At 43.3% G+C, this 23,663-nt stretch overlaps 1 protein-coding gene across 2 annotated transcripts in view; it reads right to left on the minus strand.

Annotated features, from left to right (window-relative positions):
- Positions 1-23,663, minus strand: part of LOC106574443 (beta-galactoside alpha-2,6-sialyltransferase 2) — a 48,851-nt gene that overhangs the window by 4,699 nt on the left and 20,489 nt on the right. Inside the window, exons 1-5 of one of the 2 annotated variants that reach the window (XM_014150341.2) lie at positions 17,197-17,427; positions 7,809-8,678; positions 5,370-5,467; positions 4,887-4,988; positions 1,115-1,289 (exon numbers count right to left, since the gene is read on the minus strand). In XM_014150341.2, coding sequence (XP_014005816.1) covers positions 1,115-1,289; positions 4,887-4,988; positions 5,370-5,467; positions 7,809-8,607 — 1,174 coding nt within the window. In that variant the 5' untranslated portion in view covers positions 8,608-8,678; positions 17,197-17,427. Of the gene's footprint in view, positions 1-1,114; positions 1,290-4,886; positions 4,989-5,369; positions 5,468-7,808; positions 8,679-17,196; positions 17,428-23,663 lie in introns of those variants that run through there. The other variant, XM_045697630.1, reaches the window with a different exon arrangement.

Below are 23,663 nucleotides of genomic sequence, written 5' to 3' on the forward strand. Positions count from 1 at the left end.
GACCCCCTCAAGCCCTCCTGCTGGGATTCCAGGAATTGCCATGGTGGCCTATGTTGTAACACCCCCCCCCCCATCCTCATGTAAATTGAGAACAAAACAAGAGGGGAAAAGAAAAACACACAGGAATGAATCACCATTCCGCTGTTCTTTCTGGACTCTCCTATGTACATTCGGTCCGTGTGGACATATTTTATGCAGGTTTAGAATGGTATAGATACCTAAGTATAAACATATGATGTAACTGTGAACTCGCTTTGAAAAAGCGATTCAAAGTGAAAACAGGTTGCTTCGCTTTGACAATAGCCAATTTTTTTGCCTTGCCATAATCTTACCCCTAGTATTCACATCATTTCTCATGTCTCACCGCTCCGCTCTTCCCAGAGTTCCAAAACAGCAATATGGGACACAATACGGGAAAGGGGGATACCTAGTCAGTTGTACGAATGCATTCAGTTAACTGAAATGTGTCTTCCGCATTTAACCCAACCTCTGAATCAGAGAGGTGCGGGAGGCTGCCTTAAATCAACATCCACGTCGTCGGAGCCCGGGGAACAGCGGGGTAAACTGCCTTGCTCAGGGGCAGAATGACAGACTTTTACCTCGTCAGCTCGGGGATTTGCTCCAGCAACCTTTCGGCTACTGGCCCAACGCTCCTACCCACCAGGCTACCTTGAAAATGAGTATTTGCTTAATGACGTTAGAAAATCGATAATCTATTTGATGGAACGCCAATCGTTAACGAGCACCTGTGCCCTCTTGACTGTAACCTTGGAAATAGATGTTGGGGTTGAACACACACGTAATAACAATGAAGCTCTGTTAGATTTTTACCTTGGAGCAGTCGCAGATCTCACTAAAGCAAAGAAACATGCATCCTTCTGGTTGCCATTAAGCAAGCTTGTTTCATTGAACCAAGGATACCACCATATGTGTTCTGAACTAGGCCTGCGGTATGTGCTGCATCTCAACAGTTAATAAAGTTTTGTGAATTCGATGCACGTTGGCTGAAGGGTGTTCCCGTCATAGGGAACAGGGTACCATTTCAGACACAGCGGTCAAACAGATAAACGGATTGGGTGGGTGCCCAGGTGGATGATCAGAGGCGCATGCCCACCTATGAACCCAGAGGATGGGGGGTTAGGCTGGATGTTCTCCTGGGTGTTCCCCTGGATCACGTCCCACAGCTGCCAGATGAACTTGGGGTGGAGGACGTAGAATGGTTGTGTGGGGTGGAGCCGCCGGCGTTCTTCGTACGGGGTGAACAGGTCATAGTCTGGGTTCCTGTACCACTGAAGAGAAGAGGAGACTGCAGTCAGCACCAAGCATCTCTCTTTACGTTATCTGAAATAGAACGCTGCTACTCTCTACAATCACGACAGCATCTCCCGAGGGTCAGACTCACTCCTGTAGCTCAGCAGGGTCAGCATGCTACGCAGCAGTCTACCTGCTACTGTATTTCTAGAGCACCTAAAATCAGTACTTGTATTATGGTTTTATTTGACTACGGGAAAGAACGCATGTTAAAACGCTAATGATATTGCACCAATACTGTGATGCAGATTTGCTTGAATCCATCACCACCATACTGACTGACTCACATCACCACAGGAATCCCCACGCCCCGAGCTAAAATGTTGCATGAATACATGTTCCTTTCATACGCCACAGCTTACACAAGAGTCCGTTAAATCCATGATTCAGTGAACAAAGTCAGGCATGGATATTTCCCTTGAAATGATGACGAGAGACTTTCATAGCACAACATTTTAAAGTCAAGGTTTGTTACACCAATACTCATTCCCTCATTCCCATAGCAGGTATTGATGAATGACTACAGCAGAAATGCTTTAATTAACTCTCTATTCTGGAAGTTAATCTTATTATGCATCCCACATGGCACCCTATTCCCTACAGTACAAGGGCACTAAAATAGGCAATATGGTGCCAGAATTTGACAGAGGTAATCTGCTCAATAAACGTGGGGATGCTTTGACCGCAGTGTGAAAATATCAGCCTTTGATCTGACACCCAGTAACGTTAAGCTGCTAGGTGACAGACACCGTGCTGGTAACTCTTTGGTTCTTCAAACAGTCAGGATAACATGGGGCAAAATTGAGTAAATTATGCCCTTTAAGAATTAGATACAGAACAGTGAAATGTATTCTAGGTCTGGAGCAAATTTCTTGGTAAAGTCTCAATGAATGTGTTCAACCACCCATACAAAAATTGGGTGCATGTAGTACAGTAGGCGATACAAAAACACACATGCACTGCTGCGAGCGCACAAACATGCACGCACGTGCACACAAACAAAAACATACAAACAATGGCTTTCACTTTCAAAGTGGATGCCATTAGAATAACAGCCCTTGATCATTGGCCTTATGCGTGTGTGTGTCCAATCTGTACTTTAACTATTGCCATGCCATTGTGTGTGGCAGACAGCAGAGGTAATGTAAAACACGCTATAACATTGTTCTCCATATACGGTGCCTTCGGAAAGACCTCTTGACTTTTTACACATTTTGCTACGTTACAGCCTTATTCTGAAATTGATAAAATAAAACATTTCTCAGCAATCTACACACAATACCCCATAATGACAAGGTGAAAACTGTTTTTTTGAAATTCTAGCAAATATATTAAAGCTTAAAAACAGAAATATCTTATTTACATAAGTATTCAGACCCTTGCTATGAGACTAGACATTGAGCTCAGGTGCATCCTGATTCCATTGATCATCCTTGAGATGCTTCTACAACTTGATTTGAGTCCACCTACAGTAAATTCAATTGATTGGACATGATTTGGAAAGGCACACATCTGTCTATATAAGTTCCACAGTTGACAGTGAATGTCAGAGCAAAAACCAAGCCATGAGGTCAAAGTAATTGTCCTTAGAGCTCCGAGACAGGATTGGGTTGAGGCACAGATCTGGGGAAAGGTACCAAAACATTTCTGCAGCATTGAAGGTCCCCAAGAACACAGTGGCCTACATCATTCTTAAATGTAAGAAGTTTGGAACCACCAAAGCTTCCTAGAGTTGGCCAAAAGGCCCCTACAGACTATCAATCAGACCATGAGAAACAAGATTCTCTGGTCTGATGAAACCAAGATTGAACTCTTTAACCTGAATGCCAAGCCTCATGTCTGGAGAAAACCTGGCACCATCCCTACAGTGAAGCATGGTGGTGGCAGCATCATGCTGAGGGGATGTTTTTCAGGGGCAGGGAGACTAGTCAGGATCGAGACAAATGAGCAGAGCAAAGTACAGAGATCCTTAATGAAAACCTGCTCCAGAGCGCTCAGGACCTCAGACTGGGGCGAAGGTTCAACTTCCAGCAGGACAACGACCCTAAGCACACAGCCAAGACAACGCAGGAGTGGCTTTGGGACAGGTCTCTGAATGTCCTTGAGTGGCCCAGCCAGAAACCGGACTTGAACCCGATCGATTATCTCTGAAGAGACCTGAAAATAGCTGTGCAGCAACGCTCCCCATCCAACCTGACAGAGCTTGAGAGGATCTGCAGAGAAGAATGGCAGAAACTCCCCAAATACAGGTGTGCCAAGCTTGTAGTTTCATACCCAAGAATACTCTATGCTGTAATCGCTGACAAAGGATCTTCAGTAAAGTACTGAGTAAAGGGTCTGAATACTTATGTAAATGTGATAGTTTTTTATTGGTAATACATTTGCAAAAATGTCTAAAAACCTCTTTTTGCTTTGTCATTATGGAGTATTGTGTGTAGATTAATGAGGGGAAAAAACAATTTAATCAATTTTAGAATAAGGCTGTAATGTAACAAAATGTGGAAAAAGTCAAGGGGTCTGAATACTTTCCGAAGGCAATGTATACAAGGGTACGTTCAGCAATGGAACATTCAGATAGAAATATTTCTATGTCGAACAAACATGCCTCTCTGACATGTAAAATAAGGAATTGCGTCCGCTCTATTAATGACATTTCTACTTGCAACGTTCAACAAAGTTTGCCTACTGAACTGTGTGACAGAGGAGGAAATTCTAACAAACTGACAAGGCCTAAATTTGTGTTTTCATAAGAAAATTAGAATTAGTGTTTGTTTTATTGTGATTGATTTAAGGACCATTCTTAGGCTAGTTACCATCTCTTTCAACTGACAAGACAAACAAATCACATCGCGCATACTCTGAGAATGGAAGATTGGAACCCTGCCGGTGTCTTAACAAAGAAGAATTCCCTTTCACACTTAAATTGCTGTTACATTTTCAACAATGTGTCAAACTACTTTAAAACAGAATGGAGCATCTCCAGAGGTTAGAGGCTGTTGATGAACACTAATAAACTAGACAACCATTTCTCCACCTCACCAGGACTGAGTAAGTCTAAAGTCAGTGGAAAACTTCAGAAGATCTGTCCGTATCGTTCAGCTTTTCCTCATTAACCACCCAGTTGGTCATCATGTTTCCTGGCATCTGAAGATTCACACGTGAACCACATTAAAATCAGAAGACAGCACTGTCACCATTGAGCGTGTTCACACAGTTGGTTAACTGACTGTTAGTTGCACCGGAGAAAAGCCTCTGCTAAAATGTTAACACGACCGCTACCGCTAACAGGATCTCAGGAAGGGGCCTGTGTAAGCCACACACCAGATACCTGAATCTAAAACGCAGACACTTTCTGAATTATTCAGTGAAAACCCTAAGATGGTTTGTATAAAATATGAGGCACTTTATTGTCCATTTAGAATGGAAATGACGTTCTCTCACAAGACACACCATTGCTGGAAGCAGCGCTCCTGGAACAACTGTAGGGTGTTAAGTGCTTTGCTTATTAAGAAGTCATTAATGACACACAACACACTACAGCACGTGACTGACAGTGAGAGAGCAGAGAGACCTACCCTGAGCAGGTCCACAGAGTACGGTGCAGGATCCCAGGCCACCAGCGTCATACCCTTATACAAAGAGCTGGTGTTGAAGCGATGTCTGGGCCGGGCCAGGATCTGCAGGGAGACAAATTACTGATCGCTGTACTGATAGCTCTCCAGCCCCCCCCAGGCTAAATGTAATCTTACCTGGAACTGGAGTATTGGACACACAAATATGCGGCAAGCAATACGAGTACATCTCACCTACAGTCCACATGTACAGATCCCATACGCCAAGTTGTCTTCTCCCAATGATAGGTGTATCATGAATGATTGACTAGATAAGGGCGGTAGTGCTGGGATAGCCTGTCTTAGTGATCTGTCTAGCGGTTTCACTCAGCTCTAGATCAACTCAAATCATATTCAAAAAGGCAGAGTGTCAGTGACGCCACTGTCAATCAATAGGGGGTGCTGAGTACCAAAGGAAAGTCACAGGAGGAGAAGTGGGGGACGTACCTGAGAGTTAATGAGGCGGATGGTGGTCTTGTTGCCCACGTCATTCTCATAGCCCTCTGTAGGAGCAGCGTTGAAGCGAAGCACAGCCTCATGGGAATCTGAGTACAGGGTATGGACGTTAGCGGCATGCATCACCCCAACAGTACCATTACAATGGCATGGTTTATCTACATAAGTAATGTGGTTGGTGAATGTCTCCCTCGAGCCCAGTGGTATTTAAACTTTTTCAGTGGGGACCACATTTCTTCAGCCAGAATTTCTGGGGACTCCATTTTTTTCCCCCCAAGAATTTCACAACCTTAAAATTTGTACATTTAGATTTTTACATAAACAAATAACCTTAAATGTAATTGAATTTTCATGTCTTATAAAAATGAAAAGAAATACAACTGTATTTTTATAATTATCTTCTCAAAAACGTTTGTATATTGTCTCATTCAATAGTCTGTACTCTTAATTTTTTTATAAATGATATATAAACACAGTACCAGTCAAAAGTTTGGTCACACCTACTCATTCAAGGGTTTTCCTTTATTTTGACTATTTTCTACATTGTAGAATAACTATGAAATAACATATGGAATCATGTAGTAACCAAAATAGTGTTAAACAAATCAAAATAGCTGCCCTTTGCCTTGATGACAGCTATGCACACTCTTAGCAACTGTACCGGCAGACAGCGTGTTTGGTGTCGTGTGGGCGAGCAGTTTGCTGACGTCAACGTTGTGAACAGAGTGCCCCATGGTGGAGGTGGGGATATGGTATGGACAACGAACACAATTGCATTTTATCAATGGCAATTTGAACGCACAGAAATACCGTGATGAGATCCTGAGGCCCGTTGTCGTGCCACTCATCCTCCGCCATCACCTCATGTTTCAGCATGATAATGCATGGTCCCATGTTGCAAGGATCTGTACACAATTCCTGGAAGCTGAAAACATCCCAGTTCTTCCATGGCCTGCATACTCAGACATGTGACTCATTGAGCATGTTTGGGATGCTCTGGACCAACGTGTACAACAGTGTGTTCCAGCCAATATCCAGAATCTTCGCACATCCATTGAAGACGTGTGGGACAACATTCCACAGGCCAGTCAACAGCCCCGATCAACACTATGAGAAGGAGATGTGTCGCGCTGCAAAAGGCAAATGGTGGTCACACCAGATACTAACTGGGTTTTCTGATCCACGCCCCTACCTTTTTTTTTAAAGGCATCTGTGACCAACAGATGCATATCTGTACTCCCAGTCATGTGAAATCCATAGGATTAGGGCCTAATGAATTCATTTCAATTGACCGATTTCCTTATGTGTACTGTAACTGAGTAAAATCTTTGAAATTGTTGCTTGTTTTTTTCTCTCCAGTGTATATGTAGTCTAGGCTCTGGTAAACTATAATATTATGCTAATCATGACGCTTATGAGTCACTAACCAAACTCCAACACTAGAGAGCAGCAAACCCTTTTCTTTGGAGGTCTGATTTTATGGGCTGAAGTGTCATTTATAAAAGGTGCCTGCATTACTGTCACGGCTCTTCCTCCTCATTTCAAGGACACGCAGGCTACTCATCACATCAAATGAACAGATCCATGGGGACTGACACGCCAGTCTGATGCCATCAACACAAAAGGCTACTGAATGAATACAAAGTAGAGTGGTCTAAACTTTCCTATAGGCGTGAGGAACTTCCCAGCTTCAGAGCTCTTAAAGGATAGAGGCCAGTTCAATTCTAAGGGTAAATCAAACCTACCAAAGCAATACACTTATGCAGTGATGAAGACTAGTCTGACAATCAGCCAATTAGCTGTAAGAATTTGTACAATCAGTCTGATTAGTAGTACTAACTTGTACTTAGTTAGGATTTTGGAGCTTGCGTGTAATATTGCATTGTCTGTCTGTCCAGACATGTTCTTCATTTCATGTAAATATTTTTTAGAGAAGTAGTTAAAGGGCAACAGCCGAGCCTCAGTTCCTGATAAGCTCTGTGGAACTAGGGTCAGGAGAGATGTGGAAGTCAACATCGAGGTTGAGGCAAGGACAACAGTTGAAGAGAGAAGACACCTCTGGGGGGGGGGGCCAGAGGGGCCCAATCCAACAACACTCCAACTGAAGCCTTCACACTCACACACCTCCCCGCCACGACACTACCAAGAACAGACTTAGTTCCTGCCCAGCAACAGAGAATCTGTTTTTCTTAGACATACAAGGAGATGCCTCTGCCCAGTTGGAAGGTATACATTTGTGATTGTGTGACTTGTATGTTGTGTTATGCAGCTGCAACATCCTGCTGGGTGTAATAAATCTAGTTTGAGCTTTACTTCCATCTGGATTTATACCAGAACTTGGCAGATGTGTCTTTATTTACATTGGAGCTAACAGTTACAAATCCTGCCGATGTTCAGAAAAATGTGTATCACCTGTCCTACGGCACTCACCAATTTCTCTCCCTAGGGAAGAGTTGAGGATAGCCCCGGCCGAGGTGACCACCGCACACGACTTGAACTTTGACCCCTGGCCCCAAAGCTGCTCCAGAGGTCGTGGGGGCACTAGCCTGTCCCAGCCCAGCCCAGAGAAGGGTTGCTCTGTCCCGTCCAGTGTCCTCAACCTGGCCTGCTCCTTCAGTTCACAGAGTACCTCCCTCCTGCTCTGCCTACCCCGGCGCAGCCCGCTGTAGGCCACGTGGTGCCTGTTGAGATGCAGGTAGTCCCTCATGGACTTCTGCAGGTGTGGAGCCAGCATCCCCGCTGAGGCAATGCCCCTCCGCAGCCACTGGACCACTGCCTTGGACTGGGATAAGTAGTATTCATCTCTGCCCCCTCTCTTCTTCCTCCTCCTCCTCCTTCTTCTCAGTCTCTCCCTCCTAATCTTCTCTTCCCTTTCCTGATCCGCCCCCTCCTGGTCGCTCACCTCATTCCAGACCACCTCACCATTCTGGCTCAGCTCCAGGGCCTCCTGTTTTCCCTGTCGGCTGTGGCTGGGGTCCTGGTTGGCGGGGGAAGAGACGGACACCTCGAGAGGAGAAGCCCTGATGCCCGATGGACTGCCCTGGATGGAAGCCAGACGGCGGGTCTCGGTGTGGGTGAGCGAGGAGGGCGAGCGGAGCTCCACATCCCGGGGGTCCAGGAAGTGGGAGAGCAGGGCCAGGAAGATGAGGAGCCAGGCCAGCATCGCCACCAGAACCAGCTGCCTCCACTGCTTCATGGTTGGGGTCATGGTGGAGGACCTGGGAGTCATGGTGGGTGCAGCTGGGGTCCGGTCCCGTCAGCGACCTCTAGAGGCCGACCTGGAAGTGCTCAGGATGAGGCCTAAAGAGATGTATAAGTTTATTAACTTTATTAGTATAGCACATTTTCACACAATGAAGTGGATGATCAACAACAGTAGAACAGCCCCATGTCATACAACACAACCGTAAGTGTAAGCACTATAATAGGGCCCGGGCAGGGTTTCTACTAAGTTAACATATGGAATTGTTTTAAGGTCATACTAAGAAACATTTAGAATCCCTGTAAGTAGCGCAAATATATATTTGTTGAAACATTGAATTTGGCCTTAACGCTATTAGCCCATGGACATGCATTGAATAACATTCATACATGGCAAAACAGATGCGGAAGGCCGACATTAGTGGATGCGGTGGATTGAGATGCATCCCATGCAACAAAAAAAAACCCCGCAGATATCTCTAGCTTAAAACAGAGATTTTGATAGGGATTTCTGTATTATGGTAATTTGATTTTCCGCAGGGTCGCGGACAGAGAGATATAAGAAACACTACAAAGACCAGGATGGACACATCCCCCTTGTTGAAAATGCTTCCTTCCTGCCCTTCTTTCTCCGCTTTGAAGTTCTAAACGGAACTGGACTGTCTTTTAGTTTCGAGACATGAAAGCCTTCCTCTCTCTCGGACGTATCCTGCCCGTGTCAGAACTTTCTATTTAAAATAGAAGGTGCTGATTCCTGCTTTACCAAACAATAGGGAAAATTTAGAATAATAATCCAATCCGTCCTTCCATCTATCCTCGTATTCACCCTTTGATCCTGTTGAGGTTGACTGTAGTTGACAGCATTGTGGCCCTGAGTTGGTTAGGTTAGGTCATGTCTGTTTATATTCTCTATGGGCAGGGCCAGAGGAGGGGTTGGGGAGCTGTGCCTCTCCCACGTACCACAGTAAAAACAGAGTAGACAGACTAAGATTTTTATACGGTGTGAAAAACAATCATCCACAGTGGGCCCTGTTTGTGAAGTGAAACCTGATGTAATGTGATGTGCATCGTTTTTAGGATATTTCTGAGCAAAACGTAAATTGGTGTGCTCACTCAGGGAAAACATTTTGTCCACAGAACATATTGGAATGTGTTCTTCTCCATTCACCACTGTGCCACGTTCTTTCGCAGGAGCAGCCATTTCTTACCACCCTATCCATTAGTTAGCCCAATGGGGGGAACATAATGGATGACCAAATGAACAAGAACAGTAGCAGTCCTTATAATAGCAGGTAAACATAAACACAGGCTGTGGCATGCAGGAGCAGAATGCTCATTGTAGCTCTCACACCAGCACTCGCTAATTGTTGACGGTTCTCCAATTTGTAGTGGAATTAGCCCCTGGAGTCTTTTTTTAGACTAAATGGAGAGCCTTGATGTTTTCGAACAGCAGTGGTAGAGACTGGAGCCATCACAGCTGAGCATTAAGCTAAGACAGAGACTGGAGCCATCACAGCTGAGCATTAAGCTGAGACTGAGCCATCACAGCTGAGCATTAAGCTAAGACAGAGACTGGAGCCATCACAGCTGAGCATTAAGCTAAGACAGAGACTGGAGCCATCACAGCTGAGCATTAAGCTAAGACAGAGACTGGAGCCATCACAGCTGAGCATTAAGCTAAGACAGAGACTGGAGCCATCACAGCTGAGCATTAAGCTAAGACAGAGACTGGAGCCATCACAGCTGAGCATTAAGCTAAGACAGAGACTGGAGCCATCACAGCTGAGCATTAAGCTAAGACAGAGACTGGAGCCATCACAGCTGAGCATTAAGCTAAGACAGAGACTGGAGCCATCACAGCTGAGCATTAAGCTAAGACAGAGACTGGAGCCATCACAGCTGAGCATTAAGCTAAGACAGAGACTGGAGCCATCACAGCTGAGCATTAAGCTAAGACAGAGACTGAGCCATCACAGCTGAGCATTAAGCTAAGACAGAGACTGGAGCCATCACAGCTGAGCATTAAGCTAAGACAGAGACTGGAGCCATCACAGCTGAGCATTAAGCTTAGACAGAGACTGGAGCCATCACAGCTGAGCATTAAGCTAAGACAGAGACTGGAGCCATCACAGCTGAGCATTAAGCTAAGACAGACAGAAACAGAGATGAAAAAAGAGAGATACAGGTCTAAGTTAAGAGTAGATGTGGGGTCAAACATGCAGACTAGGTTTTCCCAGATTATGAGATTAATTATGAAATTAGGAGGTATGAAGAGTCAGAGGGATGATTCCCCCTCACAGCAAGAGCTTGCACAGGGCAGGGAACCACCAAGCCCCAGCCTCTCTCTCAGGACTTCACCCACACAAAGTACATCTTCAAAAGGGTCTTTCCATCTCCTCCAGTGAGCCAGTGCAGTGGAGGCTAGCGTGAATGACACGGAAGGTTCAACTGAAATAATAACCTCTATCTGCATCGGGACTCTGACTCAATGCCTGCCTGCAGAGACACTGTCCTTGGGGCACAGAAAGAAAAGGGAAACTACTGAATGGGGAGAAATAAAGGTGATGAACTGAAATTCCATTGGGTAACCCACTGGCAGTATTCTGAAGAGAGAAGTCTCTTTGTTCCATTCAATTGTGCTTAAACTAGGCTACTAAAGCTAGCCCTCCATTTCAAAAGCAGGATTTGAGTGGAATTAGTATGGCATGGAAGAAAAGAGAAATAATAAAAATAAAAAATATAAAAAATTGGGCTTCCCAAACCTTGTTTTTAGCAAAAAACACCATGAATGAACTCTGCACTGACATCCACAGTCACTGACTATATATTCGCCACTACAAAGCCTTGTGGAAAGCTGGCTGGTCTAAACTGATCCTTGCACCACTAAACCCCCCCTAATAAGGACACAGGGGTCAGAGGTCACACATCTGTCTCCAATCAGAAAGAGACAATCTTGCCCCAGGAGGAACACAATTGGCCCTCTGTTTCTCTCCAACCAGACACTCACAAATTGAACTGGGCGAGCACGAGCGTCATTTGCCTGCCTGAACGCAGTGCTGTAGCAACAACCTGAACGCAGTGCTGTAGCAACAACCTGAACGCAGTGCTGTAGCAACAACCTGAACGCAGTGCTGTAGCAACAACCTGAACACAGTGCTGTAGCAACAATAATACAACGCTCCATCAAGCACACATTAGCTAAGTCAACACATAAGAACACACCCAAAACCTCTGCCCACCCCACAGATACACCCACACCCTCTCCCCACAGATACACCCACACCCTCTCCCCACAGATACACCCACACCCTCTCCCCACAGATACACCCACACCCTCTCCCCACAGATACACCCACACCCTCTCCCCACAGATACACCCACACCCTCTCCCCACAGATACACCAACACCCACACCCCACAGATACACCCAAAACCTCTCCCCACAGACACACCCAGAACCTCTCCACATAAAAACAATCCATCTAGATTTTGACGGTAATGTCAAGGTGTAGGCGAAAACAGAAACAGCATGGCTGAGATAGACAAGGGAAGCCAAACAACAGCTGTGGATGTTTCCTCTGTGCCTCAGATAACTGAGATGATTCATAAAACCACATCTGAGAGAGGGGGAGATAGAAAGATGAAAAACAGAGATAGGGCCTGGTTCCTGCCTTATAGCCAATCACAGACATAGCAGGTATTATGTTCTACAGTAGAAAAGATAGACATCTTCAGCTGCAGCCTGGTTGGGAACTGAACTGACCGCTGGCCCTCTTCACACACCAGCTGGTCTCACAATGGGCCACAGCCGGGGTTTGGCACATGGCCCCTGGTCTCTCCGGCAGTGCCCACGCACACACACACAGTCATGCAAACACACAGGCAAGCGCACACACACACAAACTCACACACACTCTCTCAAACACACACACACACACATACATACATATCTCTCCGTGGAGAGATGATATCCCGCCTGTCCTGTTTCTGCTGACAAAATGCCTTCCTCCATCTTCAATGACACGCCTCGCTAAGCTCCATCTATTCTGTTATCCTCTTCTCTCATGTGCTGCTGGCCTGTTTAGAAAGCACTCCTGCATTGCCATGGCACATAATGCATACTGTATATGCATAAATATAAACTGGTTGGTTCGAGCCCTGAATGGTGATTGGCTGACAGCCGTGGTATACCAAACCGTATACCATAGGTATGACAAAACATTTATTTTTACTGCTCTACTTTCATTGGTAACCATTTTTTTATAGAAATAAGGCACCTTGGGTGTTTGTGATATATGGCCAATATACCACGGCTAAGGGCTGTATCCAGGCACTCCGTGTTGCGTCGTGCCTAAGAACAACCCTTAACCGTGGTATATTCGCCATACACCCCCCCCCGGGCCTTATTGCTTAAATCTACCTCTTGATGTGGTGCATGACAAAAGCTCTTGATGTGGGAGGAAGGTAAAAGTAGCTTTGGCTCCTGGCTAAAGCACCATTGAGGGAGGTTCTCTAATAACCATGGAAGAGGGGAATTTACAGTACACGTTATACCACCAGGCTTATCTACTCTACTACCCCTCATCTCACGTCACATGTAGAAGATGCATAATTACTCAACGCCCACATGGCTGCAGGAGAAAGACGTCAAGCGGTTATTTTCAAGCAAATGTAGTGGCGTTTTGTGTTGGCTTGCGATTCACTTATTTGTCAGTGTTTCTCCCTCGATAATATTACGACTGGGGAGACAGCAAACACATGCTCTTCACTGTATCATGATAATAAATTGTACTTAGTTACAAAGTACCCAGAAACCTTCATGTGACTATGGGGGGGGGGGGCTACTGTAACAGTACTGTATGCTACCCAGAAATATTACATTGCAGTTTTCATTTGTCAGAAATCCTCTCCACTTCCTGATTTGCGCAGATATCACGCAATGCATGGATTGAAAAAGTACATGATAACATCTGTGGTCAGGAAGGAGACAGCAAAGTTCCGTGTTTGTTTGATGGGAGCTCTAGATTAAAGAAAAGTGAGTCACACATATATGGGCTCCTAGGGGATGTGTGGTGATCAGGTCTACCTCCTGTAACCCAGTTTTCATGCGATCTTATCCCACAATGTATGTCAGACTCAGTTCCAGTGTTCGGTGGTAATGGCAACTTATTAACATTCACAAACATCCTGAGGGCCTCGTCAGTCTCCCTGTGGATTCAAATGAAAAGTCCGGGATCGACTGTGGTAATATAAACGATACAGGAGTGAATGAAGAGGTCTTTCTTCTTACCTTTTTGGAGGCAAGTTAGCTAGCCTATCCCCAAAAGAGGAAGTGTGAGAGAGGCATAATGTCTCTTCTTGTGTGGACCAGTTTTATCTAGCCTACAAACTCACCAAGCAGTTTCGTTTCCAGTTTTGTATTAAAGAGAGGAGCAAGACACCAGAACTCTACTCAAATGGCTTTAGGGAGAGAAACCCTGTTTTGTGTAGCCTAAGCCTCGTGACTGAGTCTGTGTGACTGAATGAAATCTCATAACAACTACTGTAGTGGGCCCATCTTACGCAGGCTGGCACCAGAGGTGACTCACACAGCAGGGGCCAGGGGGGTCAAAGCTAAAAAAAAAATTATGAAAATCAAATATAGGGGCTATTACATGGTAACAGAATGACGCTGAACCATTGAGTCGCCAAGTTAAACAACCCATGCAACACAATGCACTACCTTCAATTGGTCACATTGGTGCGAGCCGCACATTCGACATGTTAGATTGATACACGGCTGCTAAGCAGTGGGTATTATATTTATTGTGTTCTAAAGTTTTATTGAATTTGCACTTACTCAGGTGGTAAATTAGCCCCAAATAAAATGTGCCTATGATATTAGTGCACATAAAGATGCAGGGAAATTCATCTCTATTGAACAAAAAAAACGAAAAAGAAAATTCTGGAGCCCTATTTTAACAGTCAAAAATAACAATAGCCTAATTGTTAACCCAAAATGCATGACAATCACTGGATTAGGCTGCTCATTCAAATCACAACATTAAAATATGAAGAAATACCATCTTAGTATTCTCTTACACTTTTTAATAAAGCACCAAATTACTTTAGAAGAGAGATATATATATATATATATATGACGCAGAAATTGTTTTTGGGGTGAGACCAAATCATGGACTGAAAATCCTAGTGGCTCCAGTGCCACCGGGGGAAAATGTCTGTCTGGAGTCATGTGTAATCAGTTACTTCCCAAACTACACTCTTTTCTTCACTGTCCATGATTGGTTTAGATTTGGACTGACCAAATTTCAACGTCCAGTGTCGGTCAGGGTTCAGTGAGTGAAGGGGCTGGTTACAGTAAATGGAAAGAGAGGGGGCTCATAGATAAGTGTCAGTAAGAGCTGGGAGAGGTGACATTAACTGGAGAGAGAGAGAGAAGAGAGACAGGGAAAAAGAGAGGGAGGGGTTGTCCAGACTGTTTTCACACTCTTGGTTTGACCATCACGTGACAGAAAGAAAACATTTATGAGCTGAACAAGACAGTAGCAGGTGACCCAACTGTGGTTTGTGACTACTATGAATTCCCATTGTAGACAATTCAGTTTCAGGTCATTCTGAGTTGTCGTCATTGTCCTTCACTGATTTACTAACAGAACGACGTGTTTGAATCACCTAATAAATCAAACCAAATTTATATCAGTAAAACACTACAGCTAATTGATAGGTATACCTTTACTTGTTAATTCTGTGAGCTTTCATTCTCCTCCGTCCTCATCAGGGAGAGAAATTATAAAATATCTTAAAGAATGTGGGGTTTTGGTAAGAGAATGACAAGACACTAGACAATATTTCTTAAACTTACAGAAGACTAATAATTTCTGCCAAACTAAATTATGAATGTTGATATTAGTTGGCAGGGGCCTTTACTTCAACATTATTGTGTTTTGATTCATTCCTAATAGCTTATAAGACTTTCTGCTAGATGTTTTCTAAAACCCCTTGTCCATCTGTTTGACTAGAAATCAAAGCCTTTGCTTATTCCTAATTTTTTGGAAGGAGATTGGTTTAAAAATGTAGATGCGCCTTAATTTCTCAAAATATAGACTATGAGTTTCATTTGACACCAAATTTGATGTGCTCATGGGGCATTTTACATGGAAATGCCCTATACTGTCTGGAACAAACCATGGAGCTTTCAAAAAGCCCCAGAAATAAATTCATGCTGTATCTTGCAGCATAACGCAGGAAGCTTGTCTTCCAACACATTTCTGTGAAGGTGTTTATTTAACATTCTAAACTGGATGGTTCGAGCCCCGAATGCTGATTGGCTGAATGCTGCATCTTGCATAAGAACAGCCCTTAGCCGTGGTATATTGCCATTCATTGGCTATACACAACACCTCCTCTGGCCTTATTAGGTAACACACCACATGGCGAGACAAGGTGTTCTTTACTGACATGTCATTTTCTCGCCAAATCCCCAAACTTGCGTAGATCTGAGAGAATAGGAAAATAATAAGCAATTTGGTGACAATTTCACCCATTATTAGAGAGCAAAGAGGAGCTATTACCTTATTGACAGCTGTACCTATCCAGGGTTAGGCAGTAGGGGCTATGGGTTGATTTAGGATTGGGTGTTTTAACAAAGGGCTGCAATTGACACACACACACACACACACACACACACACACAGGAGGTATACCCCATTCCCAACACCAGGTGTTCACAGGTGTCCAGTAATTAAGATGTCAGGACTGTGAAAGGGGGCTGAACAGACAGGTCTGGGGCCAGTCTGTAGTCAGCTGGTATCTGGGGCTACTGACCCAGTGTGTCAGGCCAGGTGTCCTGGAACTGGTGGTGTTGAGGTAGCCTGGAGAAGGACTATCAGACAGGGCGGCAAGGCTCTGTCACCCTGCCTCTCACCTGTCTGTCTCTCTGAGCACACACCAGACCATGACACTCCTCAATCGTAAACCCAAATCATTCCACAACCGTAATTTGTGGTCATATGGACACTGAATTCATTAAAATGGACGAGTCCATCTGCATATTTTAGTTTATCATGTCCGAAACGTTAAAAAAAGTCAAATTATAAAAAGATGAGTCAATATAGTCCGATGTGTTTATGATTCGTTGTGCTGTAAGATGTAGCCAAGTTGACTTTTGAGAACCAAAATGTATTCAAATAAAAGCCTTCACATGGCAGCTCGTGCTGACCCTCTCAACACTCATCAATAGGTGAGCAGTGGGATCAGTTCACTGCAGGAATTACGACTGTGTACTGTTCCAAAGTATTGAGAAATATTCCAATTAGACATTAAGAATATAATATCACTGGCGTTTTCAGTTCGATGGGAACCCATATTTTTGTTGTAGGTGAACTAGGCACACATTATGTTTTCAACATGTTATGTAGGCAACTTTGTAGTTCACGTTATATTTCGGATGGAAGCCAGTGGCAATGTTTTAACCATTCTGCATGCCCCCTTTTCTATGGCACAGTTTGAAACCCATTGCGATCTCTATATAAGCGTCCCTCTCATCACAACCCTCTGTTTGAAATATCCATGGTATCGTTGATTGCTCTGTCTGATACAAAGATGGTAAAATGCCTTACCTGAGCTAGTCAAACGCTCTTAATTCCGGCGAACATCGACATTTCTTCAGGTTTAGACCCGGAATGCATGCTTTCGCGCCATCTTCAAAGAAAGAGACAAGTTGCAATCGAACGCTATTCAGTGCTACTCGACAATACACACTATAAGATGTGTAATGTGGCGTTGTGGTTCTTTCAATTGAGGTATGAAAGAACCGTCCTTCCTCGATAATTGTTTTTTTGGGGGGAGAGAGAAGGGTGGGCGGGGCATAAGTGAATGTACTGTGTGCCAGGCGGAGCAGTTTACTTGGCATGATGTGGAATTGAACTGCTAATTAAGGAATGATGTGGAATTGAACTGCTACTTAAGGCATGATGTGGAATTGAACTGCTAATTAAGGCATGATGTGGAATTGAACTGCTACTTAAGGCATGATGTGGAATTGAACTGCTACTTAAGGCATGATGTGGAATTGAACTTCTACTTAAGGCATGATGTGGAATTGAACTGCTACTAGGCATGATGTGGAATTGAACTGCTAATTAAGGCATGATGTGGAATTGAACTGTTAATTAAGGCATGTGGAATTGAACTGTTAATTATGGCATGATGTGGAATTGAACTGCTAATTATGGCATGATGTGGAATTGAACAGATAATTAAGGCATGATGTGGAATTGAACTGCTAATTATGGCATGATGTGGAATTGAACTGCTAATTATGGCATGATGTGGAATTGAACTGCTAATTATGGCATGATGTGGAATTGAACTGCTAATTAAGGCATGATGTGGAATTGAACTGCTAATTAAGGCATGATGTGGAATTGAACTGCTAATTAAGGCATGATGTGGAATTGAACTGATAATTAAGGCATGGTGTGGAATTGAACGGTTAATTAAGGCATGATGTGGAATTGAACTGCTAATTAAGGCATGATGTGGAATTGAACTGCTAATTAAGGCATGATGTGGAATTGAACTTAATTATGGCATGATGTGGAATTGAACTGCTAATTAAGGCATGATGTGGAATTGAACTGCTAATTAAGGCATGATGTGGAATTGAACTTAATTATGGCATGATGTGGAATTGAACTGCTAATTAAGGCATGATGTGGAATTGAACTGCTAATTAAGGCATGATGTGGAATTGAACTGCTAATTAAGGCATGATGTGGAATTGAACGGTTAATTAAGGCATGATGTGGAATTGAACTGCTAATTAAGGCATGATGTGGAATTGAACTGCTACTTAAGGCATGATGTGGAATTGAACTGCTACTTAAGGCATGATGTGGAATTGAACTTCTACTTAAGGCATGATGTGGAATTGAACTGCTACTTAAGGCATGATGTGGAATTGAACTGCTACTTAAGGCATGATGTGGAATTGAACTTCTACTTAAGGCATGATGTGGAATTGAACTGCTAATTAAGGCATGATGTGGAATTTAACTGCTAATTAAGGCATGATGTGGAATTGAACTGTTAATTAAGGCATGATGTGGAATTGAACTGCTAATTATGGCATGATGTGGAATTGAACTGCTAATTAAGGCATGATGTGGAATTGAACTGCTAATTAAGGCATGATGTGGAATTGAACTTCTACTTAAGGCATGATGTGGAATTGAACTGCTACTAGGCATGATATGGAATTGAACTGCTAATTAAGGCATGATGTGGAATTGAACTGTTAATTAAGGCATGTGGAATTGAACTGTTAATTAAGGCATGATGTGGAATTGAACTGTTAATTAAGGCATGTGGAATTGAACTGCTAATTAAGGCATGATGTGGAATTGAACTGTTAATTAAGGCATGTGGAATTGAACGGTTAATTAAGGCATGATGTGGAATTGAACTGATAATTAAGGCATGATGTGGAATTGAACTGCTAATTATGGCATGATGTGGAATTGAACTGCTAATTATGGCATGATGTGGAATTGAACTGATAATTAAGGCATGATGTGGAATTGAACGGTTAATTAAGGCATGATGTGGAATTGAACGGTTAATTAAGGCATGATGTGGAATTGAACTGCTAATTAAGGCATGATGTGGAATTGAACTGCTAATTAAGGCATGATGTGGAATTGAACTGCTAATTAAGGCATGATGTGGAATTGAACTGCTAATTAAGGCATGATGTGGAATTGAACTGCTAATTAAGGCATGATGTGGAATTGAACTGATAATTAAGGCATGATGTGGAATTGAACGGTTAATTAAGGCATGATGTGGAATTGAACTGCTAATTAAGGCATGATGTGGAATTGAACTGCTAATTATGGCATGATGTGGAATTGAACTGCTAATTAAGGCATGATGTGGAATTGAACTGCTAATTAAGGCATGATGTGGAATTGAACTGTTAATTAAGGCATGTGGAATTGAACTGTTAATTATGGCATGATGTGGAATTGAACTTAATTATGGCATGATGTGGAATTGAACTGCTAATTAAGGCATGATGTGGAATTGAACTGCTAATTAAGGCATGATGTGGAATTGAACTGCTAATTAAGGCATGATGTGGAATTGAACTGCTAATTAAGGCATGATGTGGAATTGAACTGCTAATTAAGGAAACAAAATATTGAAACAAAGTTGCTATTTTACTTCTGCGAAGACTATATTTACACCATGCCTAGTTTATCTAATCTTGCAGACAGATCAGAATCACAGTCTAAAGCTTCCACATCAAATATAGCCCTACCCAATACAGCCTGCCACCACAGAAGAGTAGACCAAGATATTTACTATTATTTGCTATCTGAGTCAGATAACATAATGTCATTTGTCTAGAGATTTGTATATGGATAGGGGCGATTCTTGATGCATTGCACACCATAACTGTCACGAGATCAGGCCCTTGGCAGGCAAATTCTCTACAGTGACACTAGTCATTTAAAGCATACATACTGAGTCTGTTGCTCTAACTGTCAGCTAATCTAATCATGTTCAATTGCCTTGCACAGCCTCAGCTCTCCATGGAAAAGCAACACAGAGTAGCGCAGACGTACAAAATGAGATACTAAAAAGAAACACCCCAGGATTTCTGCAATACTGCAGTGCATAAGTGTAGGCTACAAACAAATAAGAATTCCCCTGGGTTTATACTGCCCCTATTCGCGGTGCTTGCTGAAATCAAGAACAACTAGCCTACTAAAATTAAAACAAAATGTCTTATTAATTGCCTTATGCTGGCATTTGTAGTGCCAAAACCGTAAAAGCTACCGACTTTAAGACGTGCAAGCTGACTGTCTTCAGGTTGCTTGAAAAAATATTTTCATACTGTTATACTTTTCATACTACAACCATATAGGCGTTAATCCCAATGAATTTCAAGGACCGTAAACTTGAATTAATTTTAATTAAAAAAATTTAAAAATAAAAATCAGGTATTCAACTGTTTAAGATACAAACACCAAACCAACTTTAAAACGTACAGACTGACTCAGCGTAGATCGCTTGTCAATGGAGATTTGATACTGTTTATTATTTTTCAACTGTAGCCATTTAAAATGCGCATTGAGGCTCCATAAGCTACAATGGGTCATTCCTGGATTCGCCTCTTGAATTGTTTAAACTACAAATACGGAACCAATGTTAAAATGTGCAGGCTGACTTTTGCTTGTCAAAAGATTGTTGAACATATTTATACTTTTGAACCAAAAGCATATCACATTTGCATACAAGATGCATGGGATTTAATGGTCGATTTTAGCATTTGCCACTGCACTTAACCATTTTAGCTACAAACACCAAACCAAATTTGAAATGTGCAGACTTTCTCATCTTAGATTTCTTCAATACAGTAGTTTGCTCCTATTTTTACTTTTAAAACCATAAAGCTTTCTGTACCCCCATTTATTTAAATGGTGTAATGCAGACTCAAACATTCTAAATTGAAATCACTGGTACATAACATTCAAAAATATAAGCGCAACATGCAACAATTTCAATGATTTTACTGAATTAAAGTTCATGTAAGGAAATTAGTCAATTGAAATAAATAAATTAAGCCATAATCTATGGATTTCACATGACTGGGAGGGGCTTTATTACAGACATAAATAATCCTCAATTTCATCAGCTGTCCTGGTGTCTTGTCTCAGATGATTCCACAGGCAAAGAAGCCATATGTGGAGGTCCTGGGCTGGCATGGTTACACGTGGTCTACGGTTGTGACGCCGGTTGGACAGACTGCCAAATTTTCTAAAACGATGTTGGAGGTGGCTTATGGTAGACAAATTAATATTAAATTCTCTGGCAACAGCTCTGATGGACATTCCTGCAGTCAGCATGCCAATTGCACACTCCCTCAAAACTTGAGACATCTGTGGCATTGTGTTGTGTGACAAAACTGCTCATTTTTGAGTGACCTTTTATTGTCCACAGCACAGCACAAATCAAATTTTATTAGTCAAATGCGCCAAATACAACAGGTGTACGACCTTACAGTGAAATGCTTACTTACGAGCCCCTAATCAACAATGCAGTTAAAAAAAAATAAGGCTAAGAATAAGAAAAAAAGTATCAACAGGGAGTACATGAGGAGACTGAGCACGTACCCCTGAAGGGCCCCTGTGTTGAGGATCATGGTGGCAGAGTGTTGTTATCCTACCCTTACCACCTGGGGGCAGCCTGTCAGGAAGTCCAGGATCCAGTTGCAGAGTGAGGTGTTTAGTCCCAGGGTCCTTAGCTTATTGATGATCTTTGAGGGCGCTATGGTGAGCTGTATTCAGTGAATAGCATTCTCACATAGGGATTCCTTTTGTCCAGGTGGGAAAGGGCAGTGTGGAGTGCAATAGAGATTGCATCATCTGTGGATCTGCTGGGGCAGTATGCAAATTTGAGTGGGTCTAGGGTTTCTGGGATAATGGTGTTGATGTGAGCCATGACCAGCCTTTCAAAGCACTTCATGGCTACAGATGTGACTGCTACGGGTTGGTAGTCATTTAGGCAGGTTACCTTAGTGTTCTTGGGCACATGCGTTCTGCATGTGGTATTACAAACTCAAACAGGGAGAGGTTGAAAATGTCAGTGAAGGCACTTGCCAGTTGGTCAGCGAATGCTCACAGTACACATCCTGGTAATCCATCCATCCCTGCAGCCTTGTGAATATTGACCTGTTTAAAGGTCTTACTCACATCGGCTGCGGAGAGCGTGATCACACAGTCTTCCAGAACAGCTGGTGCTCTCATGCATGTTTCAGTGTTATTTGCCTCGAAGTGAGCATAGAAGTAGTTTAGCTCATCTGGTAGGCTCGTGTCACTGGGCAGCTCTCAGCTGTGCTTCTCTTTGTAGTCTGTGATGGTTTGCAAGCCCTGCCTCATCCGACGAGCGTCAGAGCCGGTGTAGTACGATTCAATCTTAGTCCTGTATTGCCCGTTTGATGGTTCATCGGAGGGCATAGCGTGATTTCTTAGAAGCTTCCGGGTTAGAGTCCCGCTCCTTGAAAGCTGTAGCTCTAGCCTTTAGCTCAGTGTGGATGTTGCCTGTAATCCATGGCTTCTGGTTGGGGTATGTACGTACGGTCACTGTGGGGACGATGTCATCGATGCACTTATTGATGAAGCCAATGACTGATGTGGTGTACACCTCAATGCCAACGGAGGTCTGTGCTAGCAAAACAGTCCTGTAGCTTAGCATCTGCTTCATCTGACCACTTTTTTATTGATCTAGTCACTGGTGCTTCCTGCTTTAATTTTTGCTTGTAAGCAGGAATCAGGAGGATAGAATTATGGTCAGATTTGCCAAATGGAGGGCGAGGGAGCGCTTTGTATGCGTCTCTGTGTGTGGAGTAAAGGTGGTCCAGAGTTTTTTGTCCTCTGGTTGCACATTTAACATGCTGATAGAAATTTGGTCAAACGGATTTAAGTTTCCCTGCATTAAAGTCTCCGGCTACTAGGAGCACTGCCTCTGGGTGAGCGTTTTCTTGTTTGCTTATGGCGGAGTACAGCTCATTCAATGCTGTCTTAGTGCCAGCTTCTGACTGTGGTGGTATGTAAACAGCTACGAAAAATACAGATGACAACTCTCTAGGTATATAGTGTGGTCTACAGCTTATCATGAGATACTCTACCTCAGGCGAGCAATAGCTCGAGACTTCCTTAGATATCGTGCACCAGCTGTTATTTACAAAAATACATAGTCCGCCGCCCCTTGTCTTACCAGACGCCGCTTTTCTATCCTGCCGGTGCAGCGTATAACCAGTATGTTGATAGTGACGTCGTTCAGCCACGACTCCGTGAAGCATAAGATATTACAGTTTTGAATGTCCCGTTGGTAGTTTAATCTTCCGCGTAGGTCATCTATTTTATTGTCCAAAGATTGCACGTTTGCTAGTAGAATGGAAGGAAGTGGGGATTTATTCGATCCCCTACGAATTCTCAGAAGGCAGCCCCCTCTCCGGCCCCCTTTTTTTCCACCTCCTCTTCACTCAAATCACAGGGATCTGGGCCTGTTCCCGAGA

Source organism: Salmo salar, chromosome ssa16, assembly GCF_905237065.1.
Source record: "Salmo salar chromosome ssa16, Ssal_v3.1, whole genome shotgun sequence".
Lineage (NCBI taxonomy): Eukaryota > Metazoa > Chordata > Actinopteri > Salmoniformes > Salmonidae > Salmo > Salmo salar.